The sequence below is a fragment of the Hyla sarda genome, chromosome 4 (genome assembly GCF_029499605.1).
Source record: "Hyla sarda isolate aHylSar1 chromosome 4, aHylSar1.hap1, whole genome shotgun sequence".
Taxonomy (NCBI): Eukaryota; Metazoa; Chordata; class Amphibia; order Anura; family Hylidae; genus Hyla; species Hyla sarda.
The window spans coordinates 247,242,792-247,265,884 of record NC_079192.1 but is presented as its reverse complement, the minus strand read 5'-3'; the positions used below and the strand labels follow the sequence as shown (position 1 = coordinate 247,265,884).

Below are 23,093 nucleotides of genomic sequence, written 5' to 3'. Positions count from 1 at the left end.
TGCTGTAATTTACAACTCTGCTGAACTTTCTGGCACCATTTGATTTAAAAAACAAAAGTTTTCAACCGTGGATGTTCATTAATTTTTATGGCTTCTTTGTAATACTACAGTTCCCCTACAGCAACCACTAAAGGGGAAATATTCAACCTATTGCATAGTCCCCTAAAACTTCACTGTTTTGGGGGTTCTCTAGGTAGCCAGACCCACAGGTGTCAGCTGACTGCCATGGATAACATATTGAAGGGATTGTCTTGAGTTGTGTTCTTGCTAATCTCAACATATTTCAATAGCTCAACATTACATGAAGAAATCAAAGCACAACTTTACAGGAACTGACAGATAAATAATGTTTTTTTACTTGATCTCATATTTAAAATCCTAATGATTGTTTGTACAAGACAAGTCTTGTGTCTCATGTGCAAAGACCATGGTGTTATTAATAAGGCTTTGTTTTATCTTACAGCTGGGTTAAGCCCTGCAGAGATACAGCAGTTGTGGAAAGAGGTGACTGGAGTTCATAGTATAGAAGACAATGGCATTAAACATGGAGGGCTAGACCTCACTACCAACAATTCTTCTACTACCTCCTCCACCACTTCCAAAGCATCACCACCAATAACTCATCATTCCTTAGTGAATGGACAGTCTTCAGTGTTAAATGCAAGACGAGACAGGTGGGCAAATATTTTGAGCCGTATGTCAAGGAAACATATGTCAGATTTGGTTTCTCTCCATTTAGTTTTGGGCACAAATAATACAGTTGTATATTGCCAGAAAAAAAATTGAAACCTTAGCATTGGCCCTTAATAAGTACTTAACTACTGAATGAAGACCCTCGAACTATCATCACATTACATTGATTGTTTACCCATACACAGTGCTATACATATAATAATAACTATGCCTTGTATTGCAGCTCACAGCAGATCTGTCCGGTTCAAATGTCTAGTTAAACAATGAATGAGATGGGATGATCTTTGAAGCATTGTCAATTTCCCATTCTCCTTTTACATTTGTGCACCCTACTACCACTTTAACTCTTCTAATCCTTAAACCAACAAGCTAACACTGTGCCCTTCCAGTGAAAAGTGTTCTGTCACTGTTAACCTTTAAAGAAACAATAAGTTTTAATAAAAGCAACTACTCAAACTCATCTTATCCAGCAAGCAGTCAGAAAAAAGTTTAGGGTTGCATAATAACGTGTGGTTATGGAAGTTTATTTTCATCCAAGTGATAATAAATGTGTATGATATTGCAAATCACTTTCCAGGAAACATCTTTTTGGAAAAAGGTTTATTCTTTAACCCCAAGCATATTGCTTAAAATTAAAATGCACTTACAATGCATTCGGAAAGTCCTCATACCCTTTCACTTTTTTCACATTCTATAATGTTGCAGCCTTCTGGTAAAATGAAAATCAAGTTTTTTCACCCCATGATGAAAAAGTATAAATGTGAATTTTTTTTGCTAATTTAATATAAAAAGGAAAAGCTGAAATTTTGCATCAGCATAAGTGTTATAACCTTTTGTTATGGCACTTAAAAGTTAGCTTTGGGGGCCTTCCATTTTCTTGATCATCTCTGAGAAGGTTCTACACTTTTATTGGAATCACCTTTGGTAAATTCAGTTAATTGGACTTATTTTGAACAACACAGCCCTGTCTATATAAGGACTCAAAGATGACAATGCATATCAGAGCACAAACCAACTATGACAGGGAAGGAACTGTCTGTAAAGTTTAGAAACTGAAAGTTTTGTGTGGATGTCCAGATCTAAAGAAGGGTACAAAAAAATCCTGCTGCTCTGAAATTTCCCAAGAACACAGTGGCCTCCATAACTCAAAATTGGAACAAGTTTGGAAAAACTGAAACTCTTCTTTGAGCTGGCCACCCTACCAAATTAAGTAATCGGGAGAAGGCCTTGGTAAGATATGTGACCAAGAAGCCAGTGGTAACTCTGGCTGAGCTTCAAAGATCATGTGTGGAGATGGGAGAAACTTCTAGAAGGCCAATCATCACTGAGACACTCCACCAATCTGTGCTTTATGTCAGAGTCACCTAAGTGAAGTCTTTCCTCAGTAACAGGCACATGTAAGCCCCCCAAAAATCACCTAAAGGACTCTTAGACTGAAAAACAAGAGTCTCTGGTCTAATGAAACTACAACTGAACTTTCTGACTTCAGTTCTAAGCATTATGTCTGGAGGAAACCAGGCACTGCTCATTAGCTTCTCAATACAATTACAAGAGTAAAGCATGGTGGTGGCAGCATCATGCTGCGAGGGTGTTTTTAGCAGCTGGGACAAGGAGACTGGTCAGGGTTGAGAGAAAACTGAAGCACATGAGTGGGTTAGGGACAACTCTGAGACTGTCCTTGAGTTGCCGAGTCAGAGCCCTGACTTAAGCTTAATCAAACATCTCTGGAGAGACCTTAAAATATCTGTCCACCAAAGGTCTCCATTCAACCTGACAGGGCTTGAGAGAATCTGCTGAAAAGAATGGCAGAAAATCCCCAAATCAAGCTGTGCAAATCTTATGACATCATCCCTAGGAAGGCTGCAAGCTGTAATTGCCGCTAAAGGTCATTTAACTAAGTACTGACTAAAGGGACCGAAGACTTTCTAAGTGCATTGTAACATACAAAGAGGCTGCTAGTAGTTTTAGGACAATATGGTCACCCCTAGAGCCCAGACCTCAACACCATTGAGTGAGTTACACGTTGAGTACATTGGCCCTCATTTAATAAGAATGTAGGCTTTTTTTTTTTTTTTTATTGTTTTTTTTTTTTTATCCTGCCATGTTTTACCTTTACTTTTTAGTTGGCTACTATGGAAAGTTTGGCACAATTTTGCTGCAAAGATATATTTGACAAATGGTTAATTTTTTTAATGAAATTTTAAGTATGAAAATAAATAACATAAAAAATATATATATTAACCTAAGCAATGACATTTAATAAAAAAAAGTCATTTCCATAGGAATGCCAGATCAAAATTGATGGTATGATAAAATGTGACCAGCTTTAACTTCGTTTTGTTCCTGTTAAAAAAAAATTACCCAAAACATTTTAGTGTGTAAATTTGTAGGGTTGAGCGAAAAATGTGAAGCCATGTCCCTTTTGTCAGCTCTAAGATGGGTTGATAGGGTTTGTCCAGTTTATATGGTGCAAGATGGGGCAGTAATGTTGCACGATGTGTGTGATACATAAATCCTACAAAACCTATTTAGAAAAGCCTTAGTAAATGGGGGCCATGTGTATAATATCTAAAATAGTGGACATTTTCTTAGTAATCATGCAAAAATATTCTTGCAGATTTCTCTTAAAATGAATGATTTTCCTATAAAAGTAAATTGGGGAGATTTATCAAAACCTGTATAGAGGAAGAGTAGTGAGGTGGCCCATAGCAACAAATCAGATTGCTTCTTTCCTTTCCAAAGAGGCCATTGTGACTATGTAAAGTACTGGATACATTTAATATTATAAAAAGTGGTTGATATTTTTATTATTGACTGATTATTGAAACTCTTAGCACATCTACACATCTAATATATATATATATATATATATATATATATATATATATATATATATATAATGAATAGACAGGAGAGGCAATAAACTCTGTGAACCAAAATATGCATTTTGGGCGCAACAACTGGTGAAAACTTTCTATTCTTTTCTGAGTTATCTAAGCAGGATAGGAGCCCAGTCACTCCATTATCTATATTATAGAGGCAGTGTTAGAAACTAGTGGTTTTGTCATTTTATATTTTAATAACTATTTAGAACTTGACAATATCATTCATTTTCATCATAGAAAGCAGACTTGGCGTGCAGTATATTATTATAACATTGTTAGTTTACGGAGCTAGGATATATTGCAATGGTTATATTAAGTTGAGGTCATATGTCAGAATTATCATGCACTCTTGTATAGTAATTTCTTCAATTTTTATTAGAAGTCATCTTTGGCTCTATTTCTTCCCTAATTGGAACATCATCCTGCCTTGGCAGTTGAACTATTCAACAGAACGATTAGATTTTTCTGACTGCTCTGAGCTGAAGTGACCTGTTTTGACCTGTTTGTCAGTGATTGTAACCTGACAGGCACTAGCAGACTCCAACGATTATGGCTTTTGAGATTAATCGGATGCTATTCTCTTTTTACTACAGCTCATCACATGAGGAGATTGGGGCTACGCATACCCTCTATGGTCATGGTGTCTGCAAATGGCCAGGCTGTGAAAGCATTTGTGAAGATTTTGGACAGTTTTTAAAGTAGGTTAACTTTGCCATTTTTATGGGATTTTCTTAGCAAATCTAAATAGTATATTGAACAATGTTCATCAAATAACATATAATATCAATAGTAAACCTCTAAGTCATGTCAGCAGTCAACTTCTTAATCATAATCAAGTACTCTCCACCAGTTTAAGTTCTCTGAGGGTTTTTAGTATAGATGTTGTATAAACTGTATCTTACTTGTATGTGAAAGGGATTGCAAAAGTGTTGACTGTTTGCATTAGTTTTGCACTCCCTGTTGCTTAAATTTGGAGATACAAAAGATTTTTCTTTACAATGAAGTCGATAGAGAAAACATTGTTCAACATCAGTTGTGCAATCCCATTCACACATCAAAATATACAGGCTTACTTTTTAATGCAATTGTGCCAGTTATGGGGTATCATCACATAGCATCAGTTGATTACTATGGTACACTTTGACTACAAGTTTGGTGTGGGTATGTCTTTGGCTGTTTTTATGTCAGAAATTGAAATTTACACTATTCACTCTAGTGCTGGAGGCATGAGGAGTTGCAGATTATTGTGCGGATATGTTGTGCACCATCTTTTGTAACTTTCCAATGCCACAAAACTAGCGCATATCATATAATTCATTCTGCCCTATGTAGTTATTTAGGTAGTTTATTTACTTTTTTGGTTTGTCTCAGCATAAACCAGGTGAGGCATTTCAGTATTGTCCTTTCAGGACTGTCAGTGAGAAATGCCATCCCTACAGTAAAGCATAGTGGTGGAAGCATCATACTATGGGGGTATTTTTCAGCATCTGGAAAGGTAGACTGGTCAAGGTAGAAAGAAAGATAAATGAAGCAAAGTACAAAGATATTCTTAATTAAAGAATATGCTCTGGATTATAGACTGGGCCGAATGATCACCTTCCAACAAGACAGTGACCCTGAGCATACGGCCAAGACAACACAGGGGTGGCTTAGGGACAATTCTGGGAATGTCCTTGAGTGACCCAGCCAGAGTCTTAACTTGAACCCAATCGAACATCTGTGGAGACACCTTAAAATTGCGGTCCACCGATAGTCCCCATCTGTTAACGCAATATTGAAGTTTTTCCTTTTTTTTTATAAATTAGCCGAAATTTGTAACATTCTATTTTTACTTTGTCATTATGAAACAATGAGTGCACAATAATTGGAGAAAAGTAGCTTTTTTAAAATTCTTTACTTGTGTATTTAAGCACAAGGCAGCAACATAACAAAATGTGAAAAAAGACTTTCCAAATGCACTATATATCTTCAAGACAATTTTCTATCTATGATGATGTACAGCTAAATAATAGTCTGTGGTGGCAGTCAGGAAGGTGATGGGGGCAGGCTAATTCTAGCAGCACTGACACTGATGCTGATAGTTGCACTCATGCCTGCAGTGTCAGTAAAAAGTGACAGGTGATAATAAGAGGTGCTAGTGATGGAAATAAGTGCTGCAGTGTTGCAACAGTTTATGGAAATGTCTTTTTTTCATCAAACTTGCACTCCTCCCTCTTGGCACCCTAGGCGGTTGCCTGCTCTGCCTACCCCTTGTCACGGCCCTGAATATACTCATTATTTTGTTCTTTCTGTGGCAAAGTCAAAGAGCTGTACATCTTTGTCCATTTCTATTCAACCCTGTTTCCTTTTCCGGAACTTTTATTCATTTCCTTAAATAAGTTCTTCTCATTTGCTTATATGCTAAACATTGCAGCAGATTTGCCTGTGCCAAGCTTGACTATGTCCTTATCTGACGTACAGTTTTCTATTGCTCTTTTATAATGTCTTAAGATGCTTACAATAGCATGCATTTTCAAATACTGTATAAAAATGTATCCAGAAAAAAACATGTATAAATGAACTTGCCAGAGGGTTTTATTATTATTTTTTTTTCAAGATGAGTAACTTCACAGGCTGAAGATCTTGTGTTGTCATGGTGCGGTTAACAGGGTGAATGAACTGTTTCATGCTTCATCAACAATTAAGTTAATTAGCTTATTTGAAATGGCACTGCTTTGTTGCCAGGATGTTGGCAGAAACATCAAAAAGATGTGTTTACAAATGGTAGACTGTCTGTGGGATATAGGGCTGCGACACCATAACTACAAAACATAACAAGAATTGGATAATAGTAACACTAGGGTAAATTAAGTGCTGCTCTTTTTATATATAAATATAGATTTTTTTCCACATCCCTATTATGTCCACAGGCCATACAGCTAAATATTGTACTTTAGAAACATTTGTATTCATTTATATTTAGAGGTTGATAAATGTATGTTTAAAATCTAACCTGCTGCCTTGGCTTTTATATAACTATACTACATCTTGTGTTACATTTATCATCATTACAGATTATCTAGCAACAAATGGAGTTAAGCTAAAGTCAGAAGAAATAAGTCTATAGGCCATAAAAATACCTTTTTATTGACATAAACCTAAATTCTGCCCTACCTTAATAATTCTATTAAACATTGTAATTAACATTTACTATTGCTATAACAATCAGCATTATACTAGTTTAATGGACAACATACTAGCTTTCTGACTTACTCAGAATTAATGGCAAAGGTTGGTCCAACTTAACACTTTTAAAGTTCAGCGGTTCTTTTTCGAAAGAGTCTGGTCTAACAGTAGGAGAGCAATAGTGACTGTAGTAAATTACTTCTAGACATGCTTTAAATAAAATAATAATAATAAAAATAATAGTGCTGTAGTGTAGGTAAATGGAAGACAGTTTTAAAATGTTTAGTGCAGTCAATTGTGTCCAAAGAACAAATGTAAAAACCTATGTGGATAGTCTAATGTTAAATAACTTGGTTTTAAATGTTTAGCAGGAGTGCCTGATAGTTTTGCAGTAAGTTTTTAAGGACTGGATCCTTGGCTTTCTCCACTTGTCTCCATCATGGATCTAGGGTGTTGGTAGTATAAGTTAACCCCTTAATGCAAATGGACGTACATTCACGTCCATTTGCGGCTCCCGAGGTATGACGCGCGTTCAGCAGGAGAGCGTGCATCATACCCGGTGGGTCCCCCGTTGCTATAAGCAACCAGGACCTACGACTACTGCCAGACATCACTGATCGGGATGATGCCCGGCATTATCCCTTTAAAGGCGGCGATCAAACTTGATTGCCGCGTCTAAAACGAAAGTAAATAATGCGGGTTAGCTCAGCGGTGCTGCTCGAGACTGCCACGGTGAAATTTCAGCGTCCCAAACAGCTTGCAGGAAGCGAGGAGGAACCTGCCTCCTATGAGTCCGATCGCCGAATGACTTCTCCGTGCCTGAGATCCAGGCAGGAGCAGTTAAGCGGCGATAACAGTGATCAGTGTTATGCTATTGCATAACAGTGATCAGTGTATTCAATCAGTGTGTGCAATGTTATAGCCCCCTATGGGAGCTATAACACTGCAAAAAAAGAGTGTAAACAAAAAGTTAATAAATATCATTTTACCCCCTCCCCTAATAAAAGTTTAAATCCGTTTTTGCACTTTCATTTTTCTTCCTCACCTTTAAAAAATCATAACTCTTTCAATTTTGCACTTAAAAATCCATATGATGGCTTATTTTTTGTGCCACCAATTCTACTTTGTAATGACGTCAATGATTTTACCCAAAAATACATGGTGAAACAAAAAAAAAATCATTATGAGCCAAAATTGAAAAAAAAAAAAAACACTTCTGTTTCTACACCGCACATTTTTCGGTAAAAATGACACCTCTTAATTCGGTAGGTCCATACGTTTAAAATGATACTCTACTTATATAGGTTTGATTTTGTCGTACTTCTGAAAAAAATCATAACTACATGCAGGAAAATGTACACTTTTAAAATTGTCATCTTCTTACCCCTATAACTTTTTAATTTTTCCATGTATGGGGTGGTATGAGGGCTCATTTTTTGTGCCGTGATCTGAAGTTTTTAGCTGTACCAATTTTGTATTGATCTGACTTTTTGATTGCTTTTTATAAATTTTTTCATTATATAAAAAGCTACCAAAAATACACTATTTTGGAATTTGGATTTTTTTGCGCGTGTGCCATTGACCATGTGGTTTAATTAAGGATATATTTTTACAATCCGGACATTTCCGCATGCGGCGATACCACATATGTTTATTTTTATTTATACTGTTTTTTTTTTTTTATGATTCAAACTTTTATTAGGGAAGGGGTTAAATGATCTTTATTAACATTTTTTTCACTTTTTTTGCAGTGTTATAGCTCCCATAGGGGGCTATAACACTGCACACACTGATCTTTTACATTGATCAATGGTTCCTCATAGGAAACCGTTGATCAATGATTCTGCCGCTTGACTGCTCATGCCTGGATCTCAGGCATTGAGCAGTCAATCGGCGATCGGACACCAGGAGGCAAGGTAAGGGACCCTCCTGCTGTGTCACAGCTGTTCGGGATGCCGCGATTTTGCCGAGGACATCCCGAACAGCCCCCTGATCTAACCAGCAATGATTTACTTTCACTTTAGACACAGAGTTCAATTTTGAATGCCGCGTCTAAAGGGTTAATAGCGTGCGGCACCGGGCCTGACACCGTGGCCCCGCGTTATAGAATGGGAGCAGACTCAGGGCATACAGGTACGCCCATGTTCCTTAACAGGTAAAAAAAAAATGTAAACAAAAATAAACATATGTGGTATCGCTGCATGCGTGAATGTCCAAACTATAAAAAAATATTGTTAATTAAACCGCACGGTCAATGGCGTACACGTAAAAAAAATTCCAAAATCAAAAATAGCATATTTGTACCATATAAAAAATGAATAAAAAGTGATCAAAAAGTCAGATCAAAACAAAAATGGTACCGATAAAAACGGCAGCCGCTAAAAATCACCAGTATCACCTGCACTAACCTGTCGGTGCTGACAGGTAGTGCAGGTGACACTGATGATCACGGTACTTACTTTGTCCTGTTCCGTGCAGTGGATCTCCGGTAATCTTCTCCGTTAGCTTCAGCTCCGGCCTGGCTTGGGGCACGGGCGGAGCTTAGTGACGTAACCGCTGCTGTTCTCTAGCAGTAGGACCCAGCAGCTTGGGGCATGGGCGGAACTTAGTGACGTCACTTCTGCTTGGTCCCGCTGCTAGAGAACAGCAGCGATGATGTCACTTAGCTCCGCCCGTACTTCAAGCTGTGCCCGGAGCTGAAGCCAACAGAGGAGATTACCTTGTCCCCTGCACGCATCGGGACAAGATAAGTACCGTTGTCATCAGTGTCACCTGCACTACCTGTCAGTACCGACAGGTTAGTGCAGGTGATACTGGTGACAGATTTCCTTTAAATATCAGTTAATAAGATAACATTGTAGGATCTCAAGTCTTATGTTCTCAAGATATCCTGTAAAAGGGAAGGTGACCATACACCTTGGCCATTGCCAAATGCTTGTTTGGTAGACAGCTGTTCCTCTCGAACCTTTCCCATATATATGCAATTGGGGTTCCTATAGTGAATCATTCCATAAAGGGTTTTTTGGAGCTTATGAAAAACATAATAAAATGCTAAAGTAGTTATTTTCCAATGTGAATGGGATAACTAATAACTAATATAGGGGCCACCACCTTGATTGCCAGCACAACACTCTTTTTCTGTAGTGTGCTTTGCTATTTGCATAGCACAGAATGTGTGTACAGGAGTAGGAACTCCTGTTTTCCCAGACTTTCTGCTCCTGGACGTTACTAGCAGAAATGTGTACAGTATTGATTGCCATTCAACGTATGAAGCAAAGCGGGTCAGTGTGCCATGTTACCAAGATGTCACACTGACACAATGATCTTGATGTCCATTGCATCTGTACCATTGTGAATTAATACATTTCCATGATATGATTCTCTGCTCACTCTCATAAATGTGCCCTGTATTTACAGTTTTGTGCATACATCGCTTTTATCAGGTGTAAGGTGGCATGTTAAATACTCACAGTCTTCAGAAACAAACATAGATCTGCTTATGAAAGACCTCTCTGCTGTCCTTTTCCTTACTAGCTCAGCAAAATCCCACTGAAAATGGGGAGTAAGAGTGGAGAGCCAGGGATCAGTGGATATAAGTAATATGAAGTCCTAGGAAGGGGGAGATGTATTTTACTCTCAACAAGTAGTTGTAACACAAGCAGGCAAAAGACACCAGGAGCATAGTCCTCTGACTATCAGGCTTACTTACAGAGGCATTTCAGCTACAGACAGTATTTTGGTAAGACATCATACTGTACATAAAATGTTTGTACCTAAATTTTAAAGACTGGAAAACTCTTTCATTTTGCAGCCCATGCTAACTTTCACCAGTGTAAAGGTTGTGCAGAAAACTTGTAGGCTGACCAAGTAGAGTACCTTAATAAAAAAGCAAGAGGACACAGCATTTGGCCCTATGTAAGATTCAATAATCTTTATTTAATCCTTGTGACAGGTAAGTGCGAAGATAGGGTAAAAGAGAGCATCACAGCGATGCGTTTTTAACAATAGTTCTTTTTTTACCTGAAAAAGAACTATTGTTTGAAAAACAGCTCTGTGGTGCTTTCTTTTACCCTATCTTTATACTTACCTTACGGGGATGATTAAATAAAGAAGATTGAATTTTGCCAGAGGCCAGAGTGCTGGGTTTGCTTGCTATATGATTGAAGATATTTAGTTGACACAGAAATGTACTTATGATTTTTCAAGGCCTTTAGTATAGTATTAAAGGCAAAGAACTGACCATATACAGTATGAGAGGATATAACAAGGACTCACAGAAAACCTCACAGGATAACCTAATATATTAGTGTTTCTTTGATCAAGAGAACTCTTAATTACTGAATGTATCAAGCCTAAATAAGCTGTTTTAAAGACATTTCCATGCATTGCTGTGAAATACCCTTAAAGGGGTACTCCACCCCTAGACATCTTATCCCCTATCCAAAGGATAGGGGATAAGATGTCAGATCGCCGGGGTCCCGCTGCTGGGGACCCCCGGGATCTACCATGCGGCACCCACCTTTAGCGGCTTCTGGAACCGCTGGAGGTCCTCAGGCTGAGTCCATCTCGACCACGGGTACGGAAGATTGTGAAGTCACGACTCCGCCCCCGTTTGACGTCACACTCCGCCCCTCAATGCAAGTCTATGGGAGGGGGCGGGACCCCAGCGATCTGACATCTTATCCCCCATCCTTTGGATAGGGGATAAGATGTCTAGGGGCGGAGTACCCCTTTAACACACACACACATACTGTACACAATCATTTTTTCCAACACACATGCATCCTGAGAAGTAAATGAAAATCTATGTTCCATAGAACATGTCAGTGTGTGAATCTACAACTCACTTATGTGATTCATTACTATACTTCAAGTGATTGTCATGTATGGAAGTAGAAATGTTTTCCTTGTCATGCAGTGCATGAGATTTACTCTGTATTCCCTTAGATTAACATGACTATGAATTATGAGATGCATAACATAGCTTGTGTCTAAACCATCTAATCATATAAACAGGTTATTAAGATACACAAACATGTAGACAGTATGTACACACTCATCTCACCGCTAGGCTGCTCTGTCAAATGCAGATGCCTTCTGAATTATGGATACCAAAATATGTACACATTCAGCAAGCAGCAATACAAAAGAAGGATGTTATTCTAGAGGGAAACATACAGGCATGAAATGTTTACATGTCTAACAACGAGTGGGAGCACCAGGAAAATGCAATACTTTGAAACCCTTGTAGTGACATATAGCATTCAATGGGAAATGCTTTTTCAATGTCACACGAGAGCGCTTCAGTTCTAAAACCACTGCCTGTGTTATCTGACAAGGAATTAATTTTAATGTTTTCTCTTTGGGAGACAGGCGCATAGTAAAAGCTGATGGGTACAGGCTCCTAGGCTCCTAAATGCCATCTGAAAAGTGATTGAAAGCATTAATGTGCATGTAATCACAGCTTCAGCTGAAGTACTCATTGGCGCAGCGCTTTCTTTCAGGTGAAGGACTGCCCAAAGTATTTTATTTTTTTTTTTAAGTCTTCATATACAGATGTGTTCCTATGTAAAGTAGCAATTTTTGTTCCATATTACCACATACTGGTTAAAATATAACCAATCCTGTAATTCATGTCACTTATAGCTATATAGCTGTGTACAAAGGGGTACACAGCTATATAGCTATAAGTGACATGAATTATAGGATTGGTTATATTTTAACCAGTATGTGGTAATATGGAACAAAAATTGCTACTTTACATGAGGTGAACTACAAAAATTTGGGTTGATCCGAATATATTTGCAGCAAATTGCTATTAAAAATGGCTATTTCCAGGCTACAGAGAGCCACAATAGGGGTGTAGAGCACTTTGCCTTGCTGTAACACGCATAGGGAGTGTGCTGGGGTAGTGAAATAATACTGTTATTCAGTATGATATGCAGATTACAGGCATCACTTTTAGAATCACTGCTGCAGACCGGCACAGTGACAGAGTCTGCATGTGCATACCTGCACTATGGTTGCTTGCAGTCTTTTGAATGCAGATTTCCTGTGATGATCTCAATTGGCAGACTATGAAACGACTTCTAAACTCTAATGCAAGTGAAAAATGTAATCCTGCACTCACCGCATGGGTACCGACTATTCTGCTCCTTCTCCCGGATCCTCCGTCCTCTCAGTCAGAGGTGACTGCTGGCGGTTTCGCGCACAGTGATAATGCGCTTCTTCCGGCCTCGACTTCTAAACTCTCCCTGCCTGCCTACAGTGATGCGGGCTTGAGGTCAATGGATTTCCCTTTGCTGATCTGTATTGTTAGTAACACTGATTAGTGACCACACAGTGTGCTCTCGGAAATGCCGTATTCGGCAATGGCTATTGATAGGGCTGTGACATCACAGGCCTGGCTTGCTGCTGATAGGCTGCATGCCGCCATGTGATTCAGGGTGATCCCGCATTCCCGCCTTCCCAGACTTCCTTGCCCCGTGTCCTCACACATGTAGCTGTCATTTTAGCCCCCCAGCCCGCACAAAATGTAGTGAATGAAGCAATTCATTACCATGAAGCGGGAGGAAATTCTGATTCGTTCAGAATTTAATTTTCCATGAAATTCAGAACGAATTCGACTTCGTCAGCTTCAATTTGCCCATCTCTATTATCAGTCTAGGGGGAAGTGGGAAGCACTGGTAAGGGAATATGGAGATGGAGAATTTGCGATTTTGATGTGTTCAATTCATAATAGGAGATAGCCGAAAAATTTTCTAGAACTGTAAATATTTTTGGAAACAAGTTGAGGGGGTAGGTGATCATAAAAATGACATTAGCAACATATATTCCGAGTTTGTGGGAGGTGGGACTTGTTTTAACTTCACTAAAACAGTAATTAGAGCGAATAGCCACCACCAACGGTTTTATTGCAAAAATAGAGAAGATAAGGCTCTGCTTTTTTCAATTCATTGACTACTCCTTGAAGAATGACTATGTTCTATTGTTGTTCTCGTTGATTACTTTATGACAAAACTCGTGATAACAAAATGTATTTCAATAAAAACTTATTGAATAAAAAAACAACTTATCTTGGTAGAGTAGACATCAGCCAATGCCTTCAACTATGTCCACATTGCTGGATCTTAATTACTACAACAACCAATCACAGCCCATCAAAGACTGAACTGCTCTGGGCTGTGTGTAGCAGAGTGAGGGAGAAAGTCCTTCCATGCAGGGCTTTAGATGATGTCACAGCCTGCTGGGTAACGCCACTTACCAGTCTGTGAATCTGGCTGAGACTAAGCAGAAAATACAGAGCAATATCAAGGTAGAAAAAAAACAAGTAAACACATATAAAAGCAGGGGATGGTTCACCATGATGGGGGCAGTGAACTGGGAGGATTATAATATTTAACAAGCTCATGACAGGTACTCTTTAAAGTGAACAGAAATACAAGTTTAACATGATCTGTCCTTAGTAAAACCATGGGCTCAATAAGATGTTGTTTTTTTGAGCAGTGTTATTATTAGTTTTACTTGTATGGATGTCAAGCTAAGTGGTCTGTAGTTACCAGCTTCCTTTCTACTGGCCTTCTTGTGAAGGGAAACAACTTTTGCCTGTTAGAAGGGGTGCTTCAAAAATCAGATGAGATGCCAGAATAGGCATCACATACAGCTTTTTGTTCAGTATTTTCACCATTTAAAAATTTTTTTTTTTAAATCTAAAACCAGTAGTGGAGCCGATGCAGAGAAAACTATAATGGAAAGATTTGCAACGTGTTCTGTGTTTTGGACCTTCCTGGTTTTATCTAAAAAGACTAACCAAAATACTGTGTGAGAGCCCAGCCCAGGCAGGTCAGGTGAAACAGTGGCTATATTTAATAGTTACCTAAGTGAAAAGCTCCTAGGAGACATATTTGTAAGAAAACAATCAATTGTGTACTACTTAAGGGCAATAGCTTCAAGTTTGCTCTTGATAAAATGGATATTGGGTAACAGGGCTTTAATATGTGGGCACCTTTGGATATGATGTATTCACTTAAGATAGATAGGGTAGTGTTAAAGGGGTACTCCACTGGAGAAAAAAAAAATCTAAATCAACTGGTGCCCGAAAGTTAAACAGATTTGTAAATTACTTCTATTTAAAAATCTTAATCCTTCCAGTACTTACTAGCTGTCATATGCTCCACAGGAAGTTCTTTTCTTTTTGAATTTCCTTTCTGCCTGACCACAGTACTCTCTGCTGATACATCTGTCCATTTTAGGAACTGTCCAGAGTTGAAGCACATCCCCATAGCAAACCTCTCCTGCTCTGGACAGTTCCTGATATGGACAGAGGTGTCAGCAGAGAGCACTGTGGTCAGACAGAAAGGAAATTAAAAAAGAAAAGAACTTCCTGTGGATCAGCTGATAAGTACTGGAAGGATTAAGATGTTTTCATAGAAGTAATTTACAAATCTGTTTAACATTCTGGCACCAGTTGATTTAAATGTTTTCCAGTGGAGTGCCCCTTTAACCAACATTAAAAGGAAGGAAGGAAGGAATGTAGGTTGTTTAAGCCTTAACATTGGGATATATATATATATATATATATATATATATATATATATATATATATATATATATATTTGATACATTTAGTAACATTTTGCTTTTATGTTTGTTTTCTATTATGTATATTTTCTATTATTATTGGTGCATATACAATTGAAAATGAAAAATATAACATGGATTCTATTAGTGTACAAAACTGTATGGCAAATAGAAAATACATTCAAAGCAAATTAGCCTAGTTTTGCAGCTTACGCTTTCCTAACTTGATAAATGGTCCCAGTGCTACAGTGAAGCAGGTAAAGAGGCCATTTCCATCACTTAAACAAGCCATTTAAATCAGTTACAGAAAGAACTCCATTCACTAGTCTGCACAGAGTAATTGTGGACTATATTTCATCTCTTGGACCTAAAGTGCTTTTCATGAAATATTATATGTGAATTTTGTTTATACAGATGCATGTACCTATTGTTTGCATGTGGTCATCCCATCATAAACAAATGCAATATAAAACAAAATCTAATGTTTAGAGCAGAAATCAAGGTAGTATATAAACTATTGTGCCAACACTGATAGAATGTAACAAACATATTTAACTATTTCAAAAACATGTTATTAAGTCCTTCACAACCCATCGAATTTAGATTTGTGACTTACATTTTCTTCCTCCTCACCTAAGAACAATATACAGTAGTTTTATTATTTTACTGCTGACAAAGTTATACTGGGCCTTTTTTGTGGGACAAGTTTTACTTTTCATTGGCACACTTTCTTTTATCATACACTATATTACATAGCCCAAAGGAATATATGTAGAGCAAAACAAAAGAAAAAAAATAAATAAATAAGAATTGCACAAATTTGGGGATCAATAATTTCTTCAGGGTTCCCAATTCAGTAAAACTAACTTTATTCTATGGATCAGTACAATTCTAATTGTATCAATGTTGGATATATATAATGTTTCAATTGATAATTTAAAAAAAATCTGTTCATTGCCATGTTCTGCCCCTATGTTTACTTTTAACTTTTCCACCTATGGTTAATTTTTTTGCACTATTAGCTGTATTTTTTAAAAGTATCACTGTTTAGTTCTGACTGTTTGACCACTTGTTATTCCATTTTTTTTTTGTGATGTGGCCAAAAACAGCAGTTTTGGCTTTTTTCTTTTTTGCATGTACGGAGTTGACCGAACAGGATCAGGAATGTAATAACTTAATATTTTGGACAATTTTGCATGTGGTAGTACCAAGTATATATATATATATATATATATATATATATATATATATATATAATTTTTTTCTTTAACTGTGTTTTATTTAATTGGAAAAGGGAGGTGATTTACATTTTCATTGGGGGGTTTCTGGTTTTTTTTACAAATTTTTTGGCCTCTTCAAGGGGCTTATTATAAGCCATCAGTAGATGGCTTACATAAATTAATGTTATGTTATGGCATTACATGGATCAGTGCTATCGGTGCTCGATTGCTAAAGCCTCCCTAAGGCAGTCTTTAGCAATCACTCAAAGAAGAAAGATGTTGAGGCCAAGGTAAGACCACATGCTTTCCTAGCAACTAACAGACTAACCAAAACATTGCTGTTACATCGCTGGGGGGGTAGGGGCGATGGGACCACTAGACACCAGGGATTACCATCATTTAATGTATAAATGCCACAATTACTATTTAAATGAGGGACATTGAAGCAATCTGTGTCCGTATCAGATATCAGATATCAGCTGCTGGTTAAAAAAAAAAAGCGGAATAAAAACAAAAGGTACCATGTATTGCAAAAATAGGTATCAATAAAAAGTACAGAAAAAAATTTAGCCCTTACACAATACGATTGGGCGAAAAATAAAAGTTATGGCAGTCAAAACATGGCAACACAAAAAAAGATTACAAAATAATTTTGTTGTGAAAAGAAAAAAAAACATAAAAGCTATACAAATTGGTTTCACCATTATCGTACTGACCCACAGAATAATGATAATGTTATCTTTACCACACATTGAACGCCATAAAAAATTGTTAACAAAAGCCAAAATTTGTCCAATTTATCACAATATTTAGATTTTTTTTTTTTTTTTATGAAAACCACTGCATGTATAAATAAAAATGTAGTACTAATATATGTACTTATGACTCTGGGACCTGGAATCAGTTGCTACCTTTGCACCCCTATAGCTAAAGGTAATTACTCTAGAAAGGCAGACTGATTCCTGTATAGACAGTACACTGGGTACTTATTTCCTGAGAATGAAAACCACCAGTGAATGACATGTCTAAACCAGACCTTTTACATGACAAGTTCTCGATCACTGATTTTGCATGTATTTCTAAATATTGACTATGGGAGAGGAGAAGGTTTGTAAGGAAAACTAAGAATCAAATGTCTGTTAGGAGATGTCACCAGACATATGTAGAACCTAAGCCTTTAATTGTAATTGTAATCTACAAGATCCTAATGAACATCTCTTCACCATTTATACATTGTCCATAAACTTGTAGTTGTTGTTTTAGGAAACTTTGATACACAACCATCACTGGATCAGAGAATACACACCATGCATAGTCAGTATTCTCTTGTCATAATTGTCAAGGATTATATCTCTTATGTAAAAAAAATTTTAATCAAATCAAATGTTCTAAAAAATAAAACTAAATAAATCATGCAAGATATTAAATCCCAGGAGAATTTTTGGTCATTCCGATAAATAATAGTGAAGTATGGCAATATCAGTCTTGTCTAAACTTAAATTACTTCTATGGATCTAAAATGGATTGAAAACCTGCCTAGTATATTGAGATAGAACCTACCGTTTCTCTGATGTTGTATATGCCACTCACAGATTTTCCTAGGTGCTGTTGTGTTTTTGTAGTTAACTTCTTATTAAATATCAGCTGAAAGAAAAGGCTTCACATTTACACACTGTGTACATGAGGCTAAGACCCCGCTCAGTCTCATGCAGTTTTTAAAGAATGCCAGTCAACCACATCATTTATTCCATTTTCAAAACAAAAATCAATATACCTATAAAGTGACCCATAAATTAGAACTGGCTCACACATTGTTTGTTCAAGCTGCCTTTCTGAAGGAACCCATTGCATTTTTACTTCACCTTTCTGTTTGAACTGCAGTCACAGTAAGAGACTCATTAGGGGACATTAGGGAGTGGATCTAACCAGAATTCCATAGCTTGCTTTGCTCTTATTAATGCATAGTAGAGTAGAATGCATTTAAATATTTCATAGACATTCAGTAATTTGTGTGTAATCGTCTTGTTAGCAGACCAGCAGAAATAGAACAGGTCTGTGAAATGGTGTTAGTGATTGCATGGGTAATTTTACAGACCTTTGCCATTCCAAGAGAGCATTATTGGTGGCTCGTGAAAACTGAAATAGAGCCAGCAATAGATAAAAAAAAAAAGAAAGAAAGAAATTGATAACGTTTTTTGTAATAAGCATCTTGAAGGATAACAACCCATTTAGTCTCTTTGAAGCAGCATAATTTATGACATATGCTATATATCAAATACGTAAGATAGCATTATGGAGCATTCATATGAAAAGGGTATTTGCAACATTAGTTATAACTTCCAGCGAGGTACATGATTAAATGATTAATGGAATGTCCCTTTGCATATGCATTGGGAAACAGCAATTAGGTAGGAGCTCAGAAAATTCTGAAATCCTAATTTTTCAATATTATCTCATCTTTGATTTATAAATCTTAGAGAATATTTTAACAGCAATATGTTATACCTGAGACAGATAGAAAGACATAAAAGAGAATATTTTTGACATGAAATAGTTTTAAGTATATAAATTTATAATTTTATGTTAATTCCGACCCTATTTACTTAATCTTCCTGCATTTCATTTGTATCTTTTGCCATTCCTGCACTTTGATTGGCATAATTAAGTAGGGGAATGAATAGGCTCTATTATTTTACATATCACTAGTAAACAATAGCAAAGAATGGAGAAGGGAGATGGTAGGCAGAGGTATGTATGTGTTTTTCAAGTTCTCCGTAATCCACTGGAGGCTGTTCTATAAATGATCATTGAAGGGCTGCAAGCTAGCCTATAATTACAAGAAAGAAAGTGGCAGCTCTGGCATTTCATAACTATGTGTCCTCGAAAAGTGCTTTGTGAGTTTGTCACCAATGATAATTTAGATAGAGGCTCATTACTGAACATCACAACACTTTATAAAACCTTTCGCCTTCATGCTGGAGAATAAAGGACTATTTTAATGGCAAGGTTCTTTTGTGTTTCTCTGAAAAATTCAATCAAGACAAGACCGTACCGACTATTATTATACTCTACAGTCTCTCTATTCTAATGAAAGCAGTGCAGATAAACTGGATATGAAGACTTGATCAGTTAAATGCAAACATTTTTTTTTTGTTCTCTAAATATATGACAAGAGCAGGTCGCTAAAATGTAAACACATTTTAAGTTACTTTTATACCAACAGAGTCTGTTTATTGTTTTTTTTTTATTATTATTATGATTTTTTTCCATATTGGGTTTTATATATGTGTGTGTGTGTGTCTTGTTCAGAATATACTTTGATATTAGCCTTTGTAGTGAAACTAACACATTTGGTCTTTTCTGTACCTTTCTTCTGTTTAATCTGCAAGTGAGCATTATTGCCTTTATCTCTCGGGTGTGAGAATAGATATGTTACCAGAGCAATGAGTATTAACTCCTATTTTCAAATGCACTGCAGCATGCATTAAAAGGGCCGATTATAAAATAAGCAGGACACAATATATGCAAAAGACTCTTCTGTAATCAGCACTAATATCCTTATATTTAAGACTCACACATTTTGTGCCTAAGAATCTAATTTTAATTCAAATTCACATTCTAAAAGTATATCAAATATGTTCAATGCCGCCATGACAGGGGGAGGAAGCGAGCCCCTCATTCCTAAGGTTTACCACATGCCACTAAAACGTTTCAATGAACAAAACAAAGAAAGCAATATGTAATATATTTGTTTACACCTATTCTCAAACCGTATGTTTTACTGTTTATTTAGTTACCTCATCTCCGTTTCAAGCATATTAAGGTAAAACTATCATGCATACGTTTTAAATAATTTTAAAGTCCATGCATTATTGATCAGGCTATGTAATAAAATTTAACCTAATGTGTACTCACCACCCTTCCAGAGTAATTTGTTTTGCCCAATAACCCCTACATAAAATGATCATTGTATAAAACTGTTTTAGTCTTTCCCCTGGAGTGATTCTGACAATCATGTGAATATGTTAAAAATATAAGTACAAAAGTTTATATATCAATTTTCTACTGAGAACTGATCTCTGAAACCATTTGTGCTACCTACCTTATTATCTATACTTTCACCTATATAGATGAGTACCATAGAAATATACTGACATCACTGAAGCCATAGTCCTAGATATTAGTTCTTAGTGATTATTAAAGGTGTTGTTGACTTATGAAATTGAGTTTTATAGGCCTCAGTTTTGTACTATTATTATTAATGTGGATCCGCTGGTGACCCCACTCTATAGATGTTCTCCAACTGTTCTCCCCCCCCCCCCCGGTCCTTCTTGCAGCAGAAATACGCCAATAGGATGAGTAGGTGGGTGATCTACAGCATAAAAGAAGGGGTATTCCCATCTTAGACTCTTAAAGAATATTCCTTGAAGAACAATACCTACAGCATCACACTGAAAGTGCAGACTTGCCTTCTTCCCATAGTGCATCCTGGTAATACACAGACCCCTGGCTGTCCATATGATGAAGACGTGATGTGATTTATCAATCCAGACTATTTTTTACCATTGTTCCACAGACCAGTTCTGATACCTCAATGCCCACTATAGGCACTTTTAGAAATAGACAAGGGACAGTAAAGGCTCTCTGGCTGGTCTGCAGCTATGTAACCTCATACACAACATGCTGCAAAACGTGTTTTGACACCTTATTGGTCATAGCCAATAATTATTTTCAGCAATTTGTGCTGTTGTAATTGATTGAATATCTGGGGCTAGCCTTTTCACTCCAGGAGCATTAATGAATCTTAGTTGCCCATGACTTTGCTGTCTGTTCACTGGTTGTCCTTCCATGAACCCCTTTTGGGAGGTACTAACCACTGCACACTGGAACTATGAAAACCTGTCAGTTCTGGGGATGCTCTGACACAGTCATCTAGCCATCACAATTTGACCCTTGTCAAACTTGCTCAGAGCTTTATGCTTGCCAATTTTTTTTGTACGTTTTTCAGTGAATAAACTATTTGTTGAATCCAAAATGCCACAATTTCACACTTTCATAAATGAGCCTGTGTAGCATATGTCTAGCGTATTTTTATTACATTATATGTTTAAAATTGATTTAAAACACATATTATAACAAATATATTGCTGCTATTTTGATTATGGAAATACTGTTGGCATGACCATTCCTTTTAATTCACACACATAAATACTAGCAGGCAGCCAAGTGATATGCCTCACATCTGTGTACTTGAATTTTAAATTGAGGAAGACCTTTGTTAATGGGGTTCTTTGAATATATATTTCTTTCAGTACATGACTTTTGTTTTATTATAAAACACATTTTAATCAATTACCATTTGTATTATGTTTCTTAATTAGGCACCTTAATAATGAGCATGCATTGGATGACCGGAGTACTGCTCAGTGCAGAGTCCAAATGCAAGTGGTTCAACAGCTGGAAATTCAGGTTGGTTGACATTTTGGTTATCAGTTGTAAAAACAATTGTGTACCAAAGTACAAAAAAGGATAACAGCAGAAAACAATGTTTACATATTTTGAAACAATGCATGTATTTAAAGCAGTTATCCGATATCAGGAAATAAAAAAATTAAATAAAATGCTCAGGAGGAAAGTGTTATAAGGGCTGTCCATGTGCTTACTAGTCTAAAAATCAGCTTCTGTAGCACCTCCATAGCCCTTCTCCACTGGCCTGTAAATATCCTTTACTTCCATACTGGGCAGCTGGGTGGACTGTGCAAAAAACTACAAATCTAGGAATTCAATGCTACCTAGGGGAATAAGCTCCATCCCTCCCACCAAGCCTAGTTCCCTCCTGTGCTTCCCCTTCCACAATTACTGCGTACATACACTGACATTGCAAACATCACTCAGGGGGCTGACTGGAATGCCTACAGCAGACCAAGCCCTTAGCCCCCAGTGATGAAAAAACCATAAAGTGTCATCTTATGGGGATGGTGAACAAAAAATTTGAGAATGAGACAAAAAAAAATGAAATTGAATTGTAAAAAGTTGCATATGTGTTCTGAATCAGGGACAGTAGAGACATTTGGTGCATTGTTGGCTGTTCATGTACCATCCGACTGAAATCTACACCAGCACTTGATGTAGATTGTAGCCATAAATTACGCCAGTTTCTTGTGGAAAATATAGCTAAACCCCACCTATTTTAAAGTGGCATGTGAGAAACTTTTTCAGACAATGTGACTTATACAAAAGTTTGGACACCAGTTATCAGGCATACAAGCCTTGATAAAGCTAATGAATATGTTCAGGTGCTCATACACGCAAGATGAAAGTTGTCCTACCTCAACAATTTCAGAAGGGTCAGTTAACCAGCTAATGTGCATTGAGGTGTCCTGTCTCTTCCCTGATGGCAGCTGTTGGGGATAAGATGATGGAATACGTTTACGTGTGGCAGTGGCTTAAAGGGGTACTCCACTCCTAGACATTTTATCCCCTATCCAAAGGAAAGGGGATAAGATGTCTGATCGTGGGGGTCCCGCCGCTGGGGACCCCCGCAATATTG

At 37.1% G+C, this 23,093-nt stretch overlaps 1 protein-coding gene across 14 annotated transcripts in view; it reads left to right on the top strand.

Annotated features, from left to right (window-relative positions):
- Positions 1-23,093, top strand: part of FOXP2 (forkhead box P2) — a 250,247-nt gene that overhangs the window by 169,536 nt on the left and 57,618 nt on the right. For all 14 annotated transcript variants that reach the window (XM_056573868.1, XM_056573875.1, XM_056573874.1 and 11 more), the window contains exons 7-9: positions 464-674; positions 4,172-4,276; positions 21,925-22,012. In XM_056573868.1, coding sequence (XP_056429843.1) covers positions 464-674; positions 4,172-4,276; positions 21,925-22,012 — 404 coding nt within the window. The remainder of the gene's footprint in view (positions 1-463; positions 675-4,171; positions 4,277-21,924; positions 22,013-23,093) is intronic.